Here is an 18,651-nt window from a genome sequence, read left to right as displayed (position 1 = left end):
AGAAATTTTCCCTTGAGCTGGGCTTTTGGAAAAAAAAAAAATCTATTTAAGTTCTTGAGTAATTACTTTAATAGAAGCCTTACAGGAAAGCACGGAGCAGTAGAAGAACTGAGAAAAGAACAAAGGTCATCTGTGTGTGCTTCTGAAACTGGGCATCCCAGAGCTTGCTGTGCTCCCTGAATGGGTTTGAGTTCGCAGCTGGTTTAGAGTACTGCCATGTTCCAGTGTCTGCTGAGAAGCTGGGCTAGCTGCAAAATCATATATAGGGAACATGCTGTAGGAGAAGAGATCGAGGTTTTTCACATGCTTACCTTGACCCCTCTTGAGAGAAAATCACTGTGAAGAAAACAGGATTTCATTCCTGTACCTTTTGAACTGGAAGAACAAGTCCAGAACAATAGCAATCAAGCATGCCACCCTCATCTTTAAACAATAACATGCAGCTGAGAAGCTGCATTTGTTCCTCTGGCTGCCCTTTGAAATATAAAGCTTTAACTTATTAAGTCATACAAACTTAACAGTGTGTCTACTGCAGCCCCCTTTTTTTGTTTGGTTTTTTTTTTTTTGGGGGGGGGGGGTAGTGGGGTTTGGTTTTTTGCACCTTGTTTTGCTGAGAGGCTGTTTAGAAAAGGAATTTCTGACTGGTCTGGATTAATTACTTTTCTGGTATGTTGATCCATTAATGAAACAAACTTTTAGAAAACAACATGGAAAGTTTTTTAGAAAGCTGCCAGATTTGTTGTATGACATTTAGATGTCACAGAAACTTTTTTACTTTCTTCTCCAAATACACAAATTATTTTGGATACTTGGTCTGGAGTGCTATGTTTGACGTGTTTTCAATGTGTGAGCTTGTGGTTTATGGTGTTCTCATAGCACAACAAAGGTGGGATGCTCTTTAGTGAGTTGGAGATATTCAAGTGTCCAGTGCAGTAACTTACAAAGACCACTAAAATACTACTGATAACTTTGTCTAGGAGATTTATTACAAGCCTACAGCAAAGCCATATACAGAATCACAGTTCTGCACAGCAATGCCAAACAAGTAGTAAAAGTGCATCCCTGAAGAGAGGTCTGATGTAAAACATTTAGTGTTTAGTGACTCACTGAAGCTTGTGTGTTATATTCAGTGACCAGTATTATCTAATATCCTAATGCGTGATTAGTATATGTTCTGTGTAGGGTTTCTCTTTTGTTACTAAGTTGATCTGAATTGAGGGAAACAGCTTGGACATACCTTCCTTTACTAGTGCTGTTCCTGGATTTGCATACTTGAAACAGGATCTTTTGAGACATGTTTATCTAATCCTGTTGCACCACCTACTGTTGAAAAGCAGACACTAGGCGTAAATGTCTTTCTTGCCTAAATATTAATGTAATTCCCTTAATGTCATGCTTTCTTGGTCTTAGTGCAAACTGATGGTTTCTTGGTCTCTGGTATTGAAGAGTGGAGATCCTTCAGCAAAACTGATGCTGAATAATGTGGGATTATTAGCTAATTTTGTCATATTTCAGCAGTCTCTTACATACCTTAAGCAAAATTTAAATGGGGTTTACAGCGATAAGAATAAAGGGTATTCCCTTCGAGTAGAAACTTTCTTGTTCAAAGTTAAATCTGGAATCACAGAATCATCAGAGTTGGAAGGGACCTCTAGAGACCATCTAGCCCAACTCCCCTGCTAAAGCAGGAATTGCCTAGAGCACGTTGCTCAGGACTGCATCCAGGCGGGTCTTGAAAATCTCCAGGGAAGGGGACTCCACCACCTCCCTGGGCAGCCTGTTCCAGTGCTCTGTCACCCTCACCGTAAAGAAGTGTTTCCGTGTATTTGAACGGAACTTCCTGTGTTCTAACTTGTGCCCATTGCCCCTCTTCAATGGTTCCCAGTGACAGGACAAGAGCCTGGCTCCATCCTCCTTCAACCCACCCTTTAGATACTTGTATGCCATAATAAGGTCTCCCCTCAGCCTTCTCTTCTCCAGGCTAAAGAGTCCCAGCTCTCTCAGCCTTTCCTCATAAGGCAGATGCTCCAAGCCCTTAATCATCTTAGTTGCTCTTCGCTGGACTCGCTCCAGCAGTTCCCTGTCCCTCTTGAACTGGGGAGCCCAAAACTGGACACAGTATTCCAGTTGTGGCCTCACCAGTGCCGAGTAGAGGGGGAGAATGACCTCCCTCGACCTACTGGCCACACTCTTCCCTATGCAGCCCAGGATTCCATTGGCCTTTTTGGTGACAAGGGCACATTGCTGGGCCATGGATAGAGCATGGATACAGCATGGAATGCTGTAGCCGTCTCTTTTCAAGCCAGATAAACTATGTCTAAGACTTAAAAATGGCAATGACATTAGAAGTTAGCTTTGGTTATAATACATTTTCTTTTTTAAAAATATTTTGTAATTTAAGTCTGTCTTCCATATCTATTTTTGGTTTTGTATGAAAATAAAAACCTCTTTAGTTATTCAGAGGACTGTATAAAGATCTTGTTGTCAAATCTGGTAGGAGTTAACCCAGTCCTGGTGAGACAAATCTGCATGTACAAAACTTCCTTTGGGCCACTGTGGTTTTAGTCTGGGTGCATGCTTTTCAGAAGTAAACTAAAAGCTTAATTTAACTAAACTCAAATTTTCCTGCGGAAAATGTAGTTACTTTGTTAGTAGTACAAGAGTAAGCTCCTGTCTGCAGATGGCACACCTGTCCTCTATATAAATGTTCTTCCTATTTTATTAACTTAGCTGTTGGGCATTTGTATTCAAGAAGCTCAAATGAAAACAGCAATTAATGCAAACATGTGTCTGTGCCAGTTGGCCATTAAGAACTTGGTTCTGGGGAGTGCTGTTTAACTAGTTGTGCAGAACCAGTTAGTTTTCAGTATATTTGGCGAGTACAACACAACTTGATACTCTTGTGCCGTGTTTGTCCTTGAAAGGATATTGTCTTTTAGAGTGCTCTGTCAAATGGTGGGGGGGATTTCTGTTTTGAGGGTGGGAACAAACAAAAGAATCTTTTCTGGATTGTCTCTGAGCTGGAGGTTCTATTTTTATGAGCTTGCCTGTACAGCTAAACATAATACACGGAGGTAGGAGAGTGCAAGAAAGACTACTTCTGCGTGCAGATGTCTGCCTTGAAGGCCAGTCTGTAAAGCTCTTGACTTGTTCCTGAGGTCAATATGCAGGCAAAATGGTATCCTTTAAATCCTTGGAATCGTTTTCTGCGTTTACAGCATTTTTCCCTATGTCAGTATGGGCTAGAATAAGACTTTCTATGTATTTTTAATGTGCAGATCTTTTTACTTGTAAGCATATATGTAGAAGAAATGACTGTTTAAGCTTATTTCCAACTTTTTTTTATTCTTTTTTCTTCCCTCCCCCTTCCCCCCCCAATTGCAATTGATAGGTACAGGGTCTTTGCCAAGAGAGAAGCATGCCTCCATGAAAAATTCTCCAGCTTCCTGGGCTAACTCTGGTAAATCGCTTGCCAAATCCAAAGTGCCTGTCAAAAGACCAGGGCTTGAGAGAACACCTAGCATCTCATCAATCAGCAGCACTCAGAGTGAGCAAAGTCTTTTCAGCAGTAATTGTAAGTATCTCTCAGGGTTATGGGTTTTAGCTGATAGCCTGCATCAACTGCTCGCTGGAAAAAAATTCCCTTGAAGTCCTGTCTGACAGAGACCTGTCTTAGTTCTCATTTTACTACTTATTATTAGTTCTAGGTCTTTCTGCCTCTTACCTCACAACTTTCCTTCTTGAGACATGCCACCTGAAGGAGCTTGGAGCTTGATTTTTGGTTTGAGTAGAGGTTTCGGTACTGCTTTTCTTCCATCCTGAAACATTACAAAACCAGTGGGTCTTGAGCAAAAGTTTCCTTATGTTTACATATAGCGTAGTAAGAAATAAGTCTGAATGATGTGATTGGATTACCTGTCATAATACTTGGAGTAGCACGTTCAAGGTTTTTGATACTAAATGTTCTTTTTGAGCTAGATTATATCTACTTTCAGAGTTTTAAGACAAAATGTGTAGACAAGATAAAAAGCAGGTAAGTGAAACTTCTTTTAGAAGGTAAAACTTTGCATGGGTAGACTTGTGTAATTTTGAAGGTGAGTGTGTGACCTGAACCAAATCCATCTTGATTTAAAACTTGGGAGAAAAATAACGGAACTAGCTTTGATTTGAAGTTCTACGAAGGGTCTGTACTAGCAGTTTAGGAGTCTTAGGGGCAAAAATATGAAGGAAATAACACACGACTGACTGTCAGACACATCAGTATTCCCAGCTATACGTATTCAAATGAGTACATTCAAATATTCTGTTACTATCGCATTTCTTTTATCTTGGAGACAAGGCAAAGGCCTTTCCTTTGTGCCAGATGTCGTTTTAATCTGTCTTCAATGGACTGAAGAAGAGAACTGTGATTTAACATACGTTTATAGTTTATGTATGCGCATATGCATGCATACATATATAACTAAATTTTCTCTTGTTCTTTTTTCTTCCCTGTAATGCCTTCATTAAAAAAACTAAGACCTAATGTACTCTTCAAAGGAATAAGAGTTTGTGCAATAAAATATGCAGTGCATGTTCCTATGTAGTCGGGTCGGTTCTGTTACCGTGACAGCCATGTTGACTTTTGCTGTTCAGGTTTAGGACTGTATCTGGAATTCCTAAGCAGCTTTATCCTCTCTTCATTTTACTCCCGCATGTAACAAAGGAAAGGGTCATCGCCTCATAACAAAGCAGTGTATTCAGATTAAGTAACCAAACAGATGACTCCTTATTTAGCCTGATTTGCTAGCTGGTTTAATCTGTTTTGTCCACTGCCTTGGAGCTTATAATTTTTTCCACTCCGATTCACGAAGAGCAAGCAGGAGCAATATGAGAGGTTGAACATGGCTGCAGTCTCTTTGGCTTTCAGCTTGCTTTGATCCTTTTTAAATGACTATACCAGGAGGACTCCGCAGTTGCACAGAAACTAATTTTTCTCCTGTTATTTTCATCAATTCTACACTAACACCACCGACTGACTCAGGAAGCCACTATGATATTACCTTACTGACATTGCTGGTAGTGGGATCTTACAGCTTTTGTATTATTCCTTTGTTAGCCACGTTTACTGGGAAAAGAAGTAGGTTGTATTTCTTTTTATTTCCTTTTTTAAAGCATGTATTTTGTTTTGTAGAGGTTGGTAAATGTATGCAATGTTTTGACTTGCTGATTTTCCATGAGATTATTTTTCTTTAGTTAAATTGTTAAACTTGATAAGGATGATTTAAGTCTGATGGTCAGGTTTTGTGAGTATAATGAATTTAGGTTACATATGATTCACATGTTAGTATAGTGAAATTTTAATGACTATCGAATTGGAAAGAACTAATGAATTTACTTTGCACTCTAATGTTTTAAGTACAGTGCTGTTCTTGTTTTTTATTTCATTTAATCTACTAGATAATAATGTCGAGCAAAAAATACGTACTTGTAAACGTAAAATGTTTTTTATTATATTGGTGGGGCACACAAAGATCAGGATGGGAGACTTACGCTGTGAATGTTACGAAATTTATGACAAACTATTGTGGTCCTGTCAACAGTATTAAATTGACAAAGGCACTTGGCTTGTTTTGCTTAAGGAGTTTGCCTTGTGTTAGCGGAGAAAAAAATTACAAAAGAAGGGGTTGCTCCTGCTGTGTCAGCTCAGCCCTTTGTTATGGAATATCCTTGGATTGGTAATTTCCTGTGGCAGCATTAGGGGGTTTTTGTCAGATGAGCACTTTAGTTTTATAATTCTTTTTTCTAAAAAGACTTACTATTTGAGCAGTTTGGAAATAACGAAGTTTGAAATGTTTTTGTTCATAAAAGCATATTTTACATGGAAGCTGTCAGTTTAAGCATTGAAAAATTGAATTTTTGACAGTAGAGAAATCTTCTCAATTTCAGTGCTGAACTATACTATCTTTTGAACATACCAAAATGTTTAAACTCTGATGTTTAAAAACAAGAATCCAAATTTGAAGTGCATTAGAATAATTGCATACAATGGAAATAATGTTTCAGAAGTTAAAAAGCTGATCTGAGCAGTCGACTTGGAGCTGCCTTTCCCTACAGTCAGTACTTCACTATAATTCTTTTAATGAGTTGAGTTTATAAACCCTTTAGATCTTAGCTGGGGTGAGATCACTTCGTACGTGTCCGTCTTTCATCAAGATTGCAGTACCTGCTCCTAATTCTATGAATAACCATCCTTGAATCATATATGGACTGAACTTTGCAAATTTGCTTTTTTTTTTCCTGCCTGCAGCCTGGTTACCTGGCTCCAGAGCTTCTAATATGAAGAAACAGTGCCCTAACGAGTCCCCTTGCCAGAAGTGTGCTCCCTTGCCCAAAGTGTTACTTCCATGGCATGCTTCTGATTTAGAAGTAGCATAGCAGTCTGTTGGCAGTTGTTGGTTGCTTGAACTCTGAGGGGAAAAAAAAAAAAAAAATCCTTAATTTAGTGGTTTATGGAAAAAGTTAAGGACAGCTTCAGGCCTCATGTGTTACTAAAACAAATTGGTTTAAATCATCTGATGCTGATCAGGGTCAGAATCCTGCAGCATAATTGTGTTATTGATGTGTTATGGAAATTGTTCCTCATGTATAGATTTTTTGCAAATATTTAGCTTTTGCGCCTTTAGGGAGGCTCCAACTTCATTTAAAAAGAGGACTTCAGTTGCATATGTTTCTAAAAGAGAAAGCGGTTCTGTCCCTCTTTCTGTTGAAAATGTATTGATTAAGGGCCAAAACCCATCTGGTTTTTAAGCAGTTAACTTACATTGCTTATGCTAGTGCATTTAAAAACACTAAAACAATCTCTAGAAAATAGGTTTATCTTTTGAACAATATTAGATATGTATTTTATGTTACCTTTAAAAAAAAAAACAGCTTCATTAAAACAATGCTCAGCTCCAATGAGAGAGAAGAGGGGAAGGTGTTGCATGAGGAAGTTGAGGTGTTTATTTCTTTTAACGGTCAGTTCTGTGGTCAGAATGCCTTTGTGTACTGATGATGCTTTTTCTTGGCTTAAACTGAAATGTGTTCTGTGTTTGCTTTGCAATCAAACTCAAGACTTCTAGTTATGTCTTGATCAGTATACTTTTATATATGCCCCCCTCTTTTGCATAGTTCAAAGCTGTATGTCTAGTTCTGAGAAGTGTTTGTAGCAGGCATAGACTGATCTGTTAAAGTTCATCAGTCTGTCTGTACTGAAGATATCAGAGGTGGTCATGGTATTTTTATTCCAACTTGTTTCTTCTGACTTTAGCCTTGGGTAAAAGAGCCTTGGTTTAGGATTTACTTTTTCCCAAACTTGATACTGTCTAAAACAAATTCTTTGTTGTTCTGTGTTGCAGGTGCAAGTGCCACAGTCATCATCAAGAATGGAGAATGGCCTTCAAAACCAACCTGCCAGAATGGTACTTCGGGATCTGTCCCTTTGAAAGCAGTACCGAGACCTAGGTTACACTCACTGAAGTCAACTCCAAAAGGTGCATGGGTTGATTTGTAGATAGAGTGAAACTGTAGTTACTATTGTTATGGTACCTTACCTTTTGCAGGTGGCTGCCTCTTGAAGCAGTGTTTATTAAACAGTGGTCTGGGAAAATAGTATGAGGAAGTAAATCATATCAGTGGAGTTTCAAGTTTTGTAAGATTTCACAGGAAGGCTAAAATGCTTTTTTTATTGTTGTAATTAACTGGGGTATTTCAGGCAAACGAGGAGGAGGTCTACGCTCTGGCTAAGGTTTGCATGGCACAGGGATTAAATGCACTTTGCTATGTGGCAGATGTCATTGTTTGGGGTTTACCTTGTTTCAATAAGAGTTCTTTTCTGTCACAAAGCTCATGCATAGACTCTGTGGCTGCTGATGGTCTTCAGGGTAGACCTACCCTGAACTTATCCTGGTTGTCCTCATCCTCATGCAGACTTTGCATTATCTTCACCACTTTCAGGACAGAAAGGACTTTGGGGGATCCAAGGTCCATCATCTGGTGCTAAAGGAAACATTAATTCAAATGTACTTTCTGGCTTCGTATTAAGCACTATTCTTGCTCCTCTTCCTATTTGAGCCGGGACCCCTTGATCGACTAACAGGGCTTCTCCACTTAAGCCACAAACAGCAGTGACAAGCCATTCTTTGGCCACAATTAAAGATGTAATGGGAGCACATAAATAAGCTTGCTGTCTCTCTCTCTTAAATCCTAGTTATAATCAGCTTGCTTCTGACCATCTTTGTGGTGAACTGGTTATTGTAATTGGATAAACCTAACTAAGTACTATGCTCCTGCTTTAGGCTTAAGTTTTAAGCTGGTATCTGACATAATTGAGAATAAATAGAAGAGATGCCTGCCAAATGTCACGCTATAATAATATGCTTTAAAATGTTAAACAGTGAAAAGAAACAATTTACCACAAACTGTAAATCACTTTGAAACAAACAGAAATTATATGGCTGTCTGACAAGCTTTCTGTTGGGGTCCAACACATGCGATACAGCTATGCATTGCTCAACATCTTCAGTGACCTGGGCACTAGAAATGTGCCTTGGCATGTGCAGGAGCAGTGTGGCCAGAAGAAGCTGCTTTTCCTCCTCCTTGTCTCAGTGTTACTTGGACTGCTCTTGTGTTTTGGGGCCTTCCCAAATCAAGAGGGTGGTTTTGAAACTGGAAAGGTCAACTGGAGACTTAAGATGGCTGTGGTCTCTGACTGCATGACCCATGAGGAGAGGTTGAGGACGTTGAGCTCTTGTAGTCAGGTAAAAAGAAGAGTACAGGGAGGTACTGTAACAATCTGCTGTAACTTGAAAAAGACGGCTACAAAGGTGATGATGCCAAACTCTTCTCAGTAGTACCAAGTGATGTGGTAGTGGGAAACGATTGCAAATTGTGGAGTGGGAGACAGAGCATTGCCCAGTGGGGCCACAGAGCCTCCCTTCCTGGAGGTTTGCAAGGCTCGGTTAAACAAAAGCACGGTTAACTGATTTCGACTTGGTGGTGGCCTGCAATTGAGTGGGAGGCTGGATAGTTGTCCTCCAGAGGTCCCTTTCAGCCAATGTTTCCATAGATGTGTTTACTGCCACTTTGAGACTTCAGTAATTTGATCTTAGTGCTAAAGTGAAATCTTTAGTAATGTTTTCTTCTGCTTAGAAGCTTTATTAAATCTCTTTTTCTTCCAATGTGAGTTCTGGTAAAGAAAATTAAATTTAGCTTAAATTTTCTAGGTGTCTCTTTTTGTGTGTGTTTGAGTAGATTTGTGCATCTTGTTACACATCTACAGTTAAGTATGTTAGGCGTATCTTTAATTGCTACCATAGTTGTACTTTTAAACCTGATCTAAGCTTCTACTTTTAGGAGCCAAGGCCAGGTCTGCTTCACTGAACCAGTGCATACCAAAACCATGTGGGCCACTGAACTCAACAAGGAAAGCTGGTGAGGCTAGAGGTAATCAGCTGTTGGGTAAAGTCAATTTTTCAATTATATCCTTGAATCTCTGTCTTGAGAAAGAGCAACTATGCTCTGTGGCTTCAGGGTTATTGAGATGGGCAGTCAGCTCTTTTTCTTTGTAGTTCATAGTATTGCAGACTGGCTCTGCAAAATGTTCCTTATGTGTTTGTTTTATCTGTGGGGAGGGGGAAATCGGGGCATTCATTGTTCACTCTCTGCTTAAAACTTGCATCCCATGAGGACTTGGAGTACTTGATAATGTCTGTTAAATGATGTATGTCACCTGCTTATAAGGTCATATACTTGTAAGACACAACCCAGACTAGCTTTCCCAAGTTTGTGTTTAATTTAAGCAAGATTCTTGAGAGAGTGTTGATCAGCTTTGGCCGTTGAGGATAATATTTACTCCACTTTACATTTCTGTATCAGATACTTGTTTTATTTTTTAACTCTCAATTGAAATTAGTAATTTTTGCCAGAGTGAATCAATAGAATAGATATGAATCCTCAGGCAAGCTCTGTAAGACAAAATTTTCACTTTGGGAGCAAATTTTCATTTGCATGGCTGAGGCGAGGGAAACAAGTACAGTAATGCTACAAAGCAGATTGTTTTCTATTGAAATACCTGCTATTGGATCACATGCTATTTGTGAAGCCTGAAGAAAAGTGATAGGTGTTGTCAACAGATCTTTAATAAACTTCTGCACATGACTTTTGCACTTATACCTAGCAGTCCAAAAGAGTGCTTTCATTTAATTTCATTTTTTCATTCATTCAATTAATATCCTTCAAAATAATGAGGCTCTTTGGTCAGTTTTCACATGAATCTAAAAAATACAGTAAGGCTAGGTTAATCTTCTCAGTGTTTTCACTTGTATCTAACTTCCTTGGTAGCACATTTGCTTTTAATTTATACCTACTTTATACAAATAAAATAACTGGAGCATATAGGTGGAAAAAATTTGCTATGTTGCCAGGATAGACTATTGTTTTTTACGATCTGTGGTCCTCTATGAACAAGTAAAATGGAACAGAACTACCTCGCTTAAATGAAGTGTAATAATTGTAACAGGGGGAAAAAAAGTTTGGCTCACTGGGAATTCATCACGAATTTTCCAAATAGTTAAACCTTATAATGCTAAGTCTCACTGTTGAACTTGTCATCAGCCATTGCAATAAAGAAACTTGTTTTGAAGTTGAGGTGTTTATGTAGAAAGAATCTATAAAAAGGCACCCCTGCTGCCCCTTACTGGCTTCAAGTGTAATCCTCCCCCCCAGCTATAGGCATTCCTGGAAGAAATGGACACCAAAGCCTATCTTGTTTGGGTTCTGGTGAGTTTTCTGAAGGTGTTTTTACATTTTATATGGTGCAGCTTAAGTTATACATTATTAGTATATTGGGTTTTTTCTTGTAAGAACAGTTTTGCAAGGGATAATTCCATAAACGGTCACTGCTTCTGGTTTCAAGGGATATGGAGAAAAGTCTTGGGTTTTTTTCCTACTTACTGTCTTCTGGCTACCCAGCTCTTAGAACATGCAGCCTGTGCTATCTGTCACTCTGTTTCCAGTGAAGCAAAAGGAGGTTTTAACTGTAACAAAAAAACAAACAAAAAAACCCAAACAAAACATGGCAATGAAACTTGGATGTAGTTTTTGCTGTTTAGCCACAGTGAGGTGAGTAATGATCAAAGCTCATGTGTTGTGGCTTTAAAAAAAAAATTAAGTAGAAGACTCATTCAGAATAACAGGTTTTTCTGGAAGGTTCATGGTAGGTACCCTTTTGGTGTCAGCTGTCTCTGTGTCACTGCAAACTACACTTGAATAAGAAGTTGAAATTATCTGAGCGTGTTGATGTGTATGTCTGCTTGTATGGCAAGGGGAGGAATGGCAGCTGATTAAGTGGCAGATGGTGTTCCAAATTCTGGCAGAGTTTTAAGGACTTCATATTGGGTTTGTTTTTAGTGTTTATGCCAGTCAGGACACCTGGTGCTAGTTTCTATCTGCCAGGAGACAGAAAAGTCTTCAGATGATGTTTTTACTTGCAGCAATTTCCAGGTCTTTTCAAGAGTTGGCAGTCCAAATTAGTTTCCCCAGCATCAGTGTGTATTTGCTGAATTAAAAGCTGCTTGTATTTAATCACTCATTGAAAACCCCTTTTTGAAAGATACTGGAGATCACTGTAAAGCCCCGTGTCCCCTGAGTGAATAGCAGATGTCTTTCTGAAAGAGGTGCTGTAGCCAACCAGATGTTATAAATCTGAGTCTGGAATTACTGGGTAAATAGGTTCTGACCTGTAACTCTGGTACTGTGGCAGTATGTTTTTAATTTACTGTAGTCATAATGTGAGTCTAATGCTTTTGCCTTTTATTCACTTGTGTGTCAGATGTCTGCATATTAATTGTGACCAAGTACCTTGCTTGGTATCTCCTGTTAAGAGTCAGGGCTTCTGTCATACAGCAAGCATAAGACTTTGCGCAAAGTTCTTATTCTGTTTGTTTGCTGCTTTTATTGATAATTGGCTGAACTACTGTTAGTTTAGGTATAGCCAGACACTGAGTTTCATGACTTTATATATAAAGTCCTATTATATAGGATGACACAGATAGCAGCATGATGTCTTGATTAGCTCAGTTGAGGAAACTCATGATAAGCAACGAAGTCCATTTCTGGACTAGAAACAGAAAATTAAATTCCTCTTTCATTTGCTTATGATAGCCTTAAAATATAACTCTGTTTTTCCCTAAATTTAGCATGGCACTTTCTCTGGATTTTCCATGCAGAAAAGTAATTAGTGCTCTCTCCCCTTTTTACTAGCTTAATATAACTTTTCTTGTGATTCATCTTTTCCAACCTAATAAAGAATGTATCCACATAGCCTTGAAGTATTATATTTGATGCTGTAAAAACACAGCTATAAACTCCAAATTGGCTGTCATATTTAGTGATTCTGTAGCAAACACTCTTTAGCATCATACTTTTGCCAGTTGAATAGCTGTATTTGTGTATGTACCTGAACTGTGTTCTGTACTGAGTCAGTTTCCAAAATTAGAGGATATGTTAGATTTTAAAGTGAATACATTTCTAACTTACAGAACATTAGTATAATTTTCCATTTATGCATGCAAAGCTTTCAGATGCTTTATCTTTTTTTCTGTCTTCACAGTTGCAGATAGTTCTTACAAAAGAACAAAAATATTGTGTAGCTGCTTGGATGTTCTGCAGTACAATGTCTTACATTTTAAGAAAAGACAAATGATCTTTTTTGAAATGAACTGAAATAATGCCAGCTGGTACCATGTGGAATGGGACCCGCTATTTATTATTTTTTTCCGTGGCCTTGATACTATAGTGAAGCTTTGTTCTAGTGATTTTTAGCTAGCTAAAGCTTTTGTTCTTTTACTTCAGTGCCATAGTTAACTCTATAGTTTTCAGCCTCATTCGGTGAGGAGTTCCAACCCCACTTCTGTTTCTTGCCCATGTGCTCTGTCTGAAGAGTCAGGACTAGTTTCTTGAGGCAGGATTCTAGTAAAAAATTGATTACCATACTAATGCATTAATTAAGTGTCTAGCTGAGTTTTTAATGTTACTTTTAGCATTACTTCAAGGATGGAAAAAACAGCAGGCATTTCTAGGATATGATGTCTGTTCTCTGACTGTTTGTGCTCTTTATTCATTTTGCATTCATTTACAGCAATGATGCCAAGCCAGACACAACATGCTGCTAGTATGCCTGTAGAACTGGAGAGACTTATGTATTTGCAGCTGTTTGTTCCTTATTCCTGTTAAAACATTCACAGGACTTTTTTGCGAATTCTATGTTTTTCATGGGTGATATTTCAGTGGATCAAGTAATTTTCATGAGTTCTGTGCCATATTGCTTCAGCACTGGCTTTACTGCTTAGGCAAAATTACCTTCTTGGGCATAATATGTTTTATTACACTTCTTAACTTGCTAACTTAAAGTAAGAATGTACTTGTGCACTTATGGTAATGTCTTAATGTAGATATCACTAAAAATGTTGCCTCTTGTGAGATGGAATTTTGAACTGGGTTAAAGTTAGTGCTCTTTCCTTTGTTTCTCCTGCCTTCCCTGTAGAAACGGTGACCTACTTCTAATACCTGTGCAGTCTACTACAGCGCAGTATGTATATGCAGTGGATATTCATAGAATCATAGAATGGTTTGGGTTGGAAGGGACCTTCAAGATCATCTAGTTCCAAGCCCCCTGCCATGTGCAGGGACACCTCCCACCAGACCAGGTTGCTCAAAGCCCCATCCAGCCTGGCCTCGAACACCTCCGGGGATGGGGCAGCCACAGCTTCGCTGGGCAACCTGTTCCAGTGCCTCACCACCCTCAGTGAGAAATTTCTTCCTAATATCTAATCTAAATCTGCCCTCTTTCAGTTTAAAGTCATTCTCCATTCAAGTCTTAGGTCTCTGTTATTCACTGAAGGTTAATGATGTTACTGTACAATAATCTCTGGTACTATGTAAGCCAAGCAAAAGCAAATATCCTTTTTGGCAGTTCCAAAGGTAAAGCTGTCATTTCAGGAATAAAGCTTGCAAATATTTATTGGAAAGCTTTATCACGTTGTTCAGTGATCCTGAAAGGGATATAGGGTGTATCATGGGGAACAAGTTACTTATGCTTGTGACACAACACTGTTGTCAGGAAAGCTACGGCAACTGCTGGATAATACCCATAAAGTATTATCAACTAAGAACAATAAGATTTATGTCATGTCTCTTTGTATGATGATGGATCATACATAGTGGAGTCGGTTACTAAAGGCTATAGAAGCCGTGAAAATCAAAGAAACTTCATCTAAAACCAGCATGTGCTCCATCATGAAAGAAGGTATTCTGATGTTTTAGCCTTTTAAAGAGGTTAGAAGGCTGCTTGTTTTAATCATCTGTGAGAAAAATATAACACTGGGAGAGGGAATAACTTCAGTCAGGTAGCTTATTGCAAAAGTGAGTAATAGTGCTGATCATGCCCAAATGGAGAAATAAGGTATAATTGTAACAGTCCATGAAGCTGTCTCTTGGAACAGGTTGTTAAAGGTGGATGCTGGCTTCTCACTCAAACTCTTATGTTGAGGTAGAATGCTTTCATTAATACGGTATTTATGGAGGGATAGTTTGAGGTTCAGTTAACACCTCTTTCTATCATGATCTGTCGCCACTGTTGAAAATCGGGGGAAACAGAAGATAAATTTCTCTTCTTATGTTGTAGATTCACCTTTACCCTCAAAATACTTGCACTTTCAGTGTGTAGAAAACAAGGGATTAATGCACTGTGCTTGTGCTTTTTTAGCAACAACAAAAAATCATTACTGTTTTAAAATGTGTCATGACACTATATCAAAATGTGTAAACTTTCTTTAAAAATGGGGAAGATTATAATTCTGAGAGCTGCTGAACACTGAGTGTCAAATACTTAAGTCTTCAGTGAAGTCCTTCATCTAATTGACTGTCTTCAGCATGATATGGCAAGTTACCCTACTGATGAGGAACATCTGGTCAAGTGGCTTATTAGCTCTGTTTCTCCTCTTACATCTGCTCACAAGGGTTTGCTTTTTCTTTTTTTTGGGGGGGAGGGGGGACGGGTTGTGGTGGTGTTCTTGTTGTTTGTAAAAATTTTTTGCAAGTTGTAGAAGAAACTGTGGAAGCAGTGTTCTTGCGTGGATAGTTGAAAGGACCCTCATGCACATGTGAGCATAACTACTCATATGATTAGTTTTAGGATTGAGCAACTCGCCTGAGTTAAAAACAAGGCAGGAAAGATAGTCCTTTTGATGGTAGTTCTAGCATAGATCATGGTGCTAGCAACAGGCAGAAAACAGACCAAACTGCTTCTGTCTCAGCACTTTGAGCATTCTTTTTTGATGGCTTTACCTTAGAATTCACTTTTAATACACTTTTTCTGCCATATAACGTAAACCTTATTACGATAATTATTAGAGAATATAGAGAGATATTATATTTTTTCTTGAGTACCCAACTTTGCAGTTGCAAGGTTAAGTGTAAAATTAATTTTCTTTGGTTCAGAAGAATGCCCATTCATATAAAAAAAAGTCCCAGAGATCTTAAACTGTGTTTTTTGTTGTTTTTTTTTTTTTTAAAAAGAAACAAAACTCCTCAACCCTCCTCAACAATTCTGATAGAGAGTACATGTTGCAGAGCTCTACATGGCAATTTTCAAACAAAATGTGTTTCAGTATTCTCTAAACAGAAATTTTATGTATCCATTAAAAAAATACCAACAAAACATACTGTGGTAATTCATGAAAACTTTCTGTGAAGTAAAACTACTTCTGTTATTGAACCAACTCTGCTTTTCTTTCATCATCTTCTAATACTGTACTTTGCAGCTCATGGGAAATAAGTTCCCTTAAGAATCATACAGGAAACAGTTTGATGGGTAAATATCTTAAATGTCTTAAAGCTCAGGGCACAGGGAGGATTTTGTTCCAGGTCTTCCACATTGCAGAAGTAGCACCTCTGACTAGGTCTAATCAGAAATTTCAGTATGGATGCGTTGAGACCAAATTCCTGGTTTTATGTGTTAAGAGCTTCGGCTTTCATAAATAAGTTGGGTTAGTCTTTCTGTCTTTTCCCCCACTCTCCAAAAGGAAAGCCTAGAAATTTTGCAGAAAATCTTGAACAGTTTGTAAACTCTGTGGGGTGAAGAAGAAGTAAGATCAGATTCATTATTAGTTTAATGAAGATAGTTAATATTCTACAGATTGGAAGTTCTAGGAGTTGGATATATGTTGTCTTCATCTCTTGAAAAGGAATAAAAATATCAAGCATATACTTATTTTACAGATATTGGTACTGTGCATTGGACTATTTTTTGCCTTTCTAGTTGTGATATAAAGCCAGCTATAGCCTTTTTTTAGATGTGTGAACTATCCATGTGAACTATGAGGACTATCTGATTTAATTGTCTTATGTGATCTAGCCTTAGAATGCCTTCAGGCTAATAATGAATGTTGTTATAAACAGGCAGCAAAGCTGCTTAAGTGGTGTAGCTATTACATGTGAAAAGGCTATAACAGCAGGTTTTTGTTATGCCACCTCTATATAAAATAAAGGCAAAATTAATCTAAATCTATGCAAATTTGAGTTTCTTATTAAATGTGTTCATTAAGGAGATACAATGGTTCTTATTTTGAAGACTTAAGGGAATATATGTAAAGCTGAAATAACCTTTGAAACCCAATTGCTGTTACTTTCTTGGCCAGATTTTTCCAGTGTTACCAAATGAAGTATAGTACAGTAGCTGGATCTAAGGATTTAATTCCTTGGGTGAGAACTACTATTATCCCGAAGTTGTCACAGTGAAATGGCTGGTGCTGAGGATGGCACCATAAACTCTGAAGTTATCTGTATTGAGTGTTTCAGTATTTTTTTTTAAATACGTGGTGTTTTCCTGAGGTAGTATGTTTGTCACAGTAGAGAACGGGATGCAAAAAAACTGAGACACATGACAACACAGTGTTAATATCTTCCAGACTGGTCCCTCAGCTGTCAAATAACTATATCGGTGTATTTGCATGTATGTTCCTAGTGTTCTTGCCAAACTCGATTTTCTGAAAATTAATGTTTTTTTGAGAAGGTTGTCTGTTGTTCCATGCTGAAAATGAGTATTGCTCCCTGTGCCTTCAACAGATATCTCCACAAAGAACAATGGTTACATGAGCAACACATGGGTCACCTCAGTTCAGGCGGTGGTATTCTGCTGGGAATTTCTCAAATGAGGGGATTGAAAATGCTGGGATTATTATTACAACCCCAGCAATGAGGATGTGATGTGGGTCCTATCAGTTTTCCTATAGTGACAGAGTATCATTCATTAATGCCTTTTGTAGCATAACCCAAATGGTTTTCGCACTACAAGGTCTGTTTCTTCTGTTAATGTTTTTAAGGAAGGACCTGTGTTCTGGGTTGCAAGTTAAATATTTCAGAAATGTTTATCGTTATTATTTAATTCCAAACTTCTGTGAGAAACTTGCTCTCCAGCTCTGCACAGCCATACTCCAAACTCTTGGTGACACAGAAGTATGCAGACTTTCTATGGAGGGAATGCTTGTAGTTTACTTCTGTGGTGTTTATTCTGATGTTGGGAGGAATGTCTGTAGTTCTCTTCCATGGTATTTATTTTGATGTTTCATAATAACAAGCCACACAAGCAAAGAACACAGCTGTGGTTTCCTCATGCTTGTGTAAATATTGAATAGGCCAGCCTCTGCCTGAGTAGAAGGGACAGCTGAAATGGATATCCATAGATTGTATCAGCTCAGACAAAGGGATGCTTAAAGAAAATTTCCCAGTATTGGGAGCTGGAGTTCAAGGCTTTTCTAGCATGGAAGTCTGTCCTAATAATGGCTTTAAATTATAGACCTCCTTGTTAGGATTAGCCAGAGATGGTGCTTTTATTACTATTCCATCTGAATTAATTTTAAAACATCTAAGTTCTCATTATTTTTTAAAATGATTAAGAGGATAATAAAAATTTATTTTGCTAGGAGACTTTAGAGCTTTGACCATCAGGATCATGTGCCAGTAGCAAACTGTTTTCATTTTGTTATTCCTAACTGAGTTGCTGTGTGTGGTGCTGAATTACATCAATTTACTGGAATTGCCATCCTAGTACTTGGTTCTTTCTCTACTATCTTCTTGTCCTTTTCCTCTCCAGTTAAATCTAGGTATGGATCTCTTCTGATGTTCAGTCTTGTTTTTGTCTTTGACACTCTGGAGTTCCTTAGATTGTGCGCATTGTCTTATGTGTTTGCAGTAAACACTAAATAGAGTGTCACTGTACTGGATTTCTTCCTTGAGTTTGAGGTAAAGTGGATGAGGTATCCCAAAGCTGACTCTTGATGTCCTCTTACAATAGTGTTGTGTTTTTTTAAGTTATTTTGAAGTCTTCCAAGTTGTTCCTTCCTAGCTTTCTATAAGTCTGTCCTTTCCCCATATTTCTTAAGAGATTTTTCAACAGATACAGTGGCTACCCATATTGTTTTCATTAACATAATACTTGAAAGACCATGGAACTGTGCCAGAGACATGAAACTCATGGATCTTGTGTCAAAGATGGTTAAACAGCTTGTAAATGGAATGTATATCTGCATTTTTTTGTCTGAACCCCTGGGGCTGTGAAGAACATACAAAGCC

The 18,651-nt window shown here is 38.2% G+C and overlaps 1 protein-coding gene across 1 annotated transcript in view; it reads left to right on the top strand.

Moving 5' to 3' along the window:
* Positions 1 to 18,651, top strand: part of MTUS1 (microtubule associated scaffold protein 1) — a gene marked incomplete at its 5' end in the record, with an annotated part of 92,683 nt that overhangs the window by 14,455 nt on the left and 59,577 nt on the right. The window contains 3 exons of the mRNA XM_082482573.1: positions 3,392 to 3,574; positions 7,380 to 7,514; positions 9,376 to 9,465. Of these exons, the coding sequence (XP_082338699.1) occupies positions 3,392 to 3,574; positions 7,380 to 7,514; positions 9,376 to 9,465 (408 nt within the window). The remainder of the gene's footprint in view (positions 1 to 3,391; positions 3,575 to 7,379; positions 7,515 to 9,375; positions 9,466 to 18,651) is intronic.

The sequence above is a fragment of the Vanellus vanellus genome, assembly GCF_965231255.1.
Source record: "Vanellus vanellus genome assembly, chromosome: 4".
Classification (NCBI taxonomy): domain Eukaryota; kingdom Metazoa; phylum Chordata; class Aves; order Charadriiformes; family Charadriidae; genus Vanellus; species Vanellus vanellus.
The sequence above is the reverse complement of the archived record's forward strand: the minus strand, read 5'-3'. Positions and strand labels throughout refer to the sequence as shown.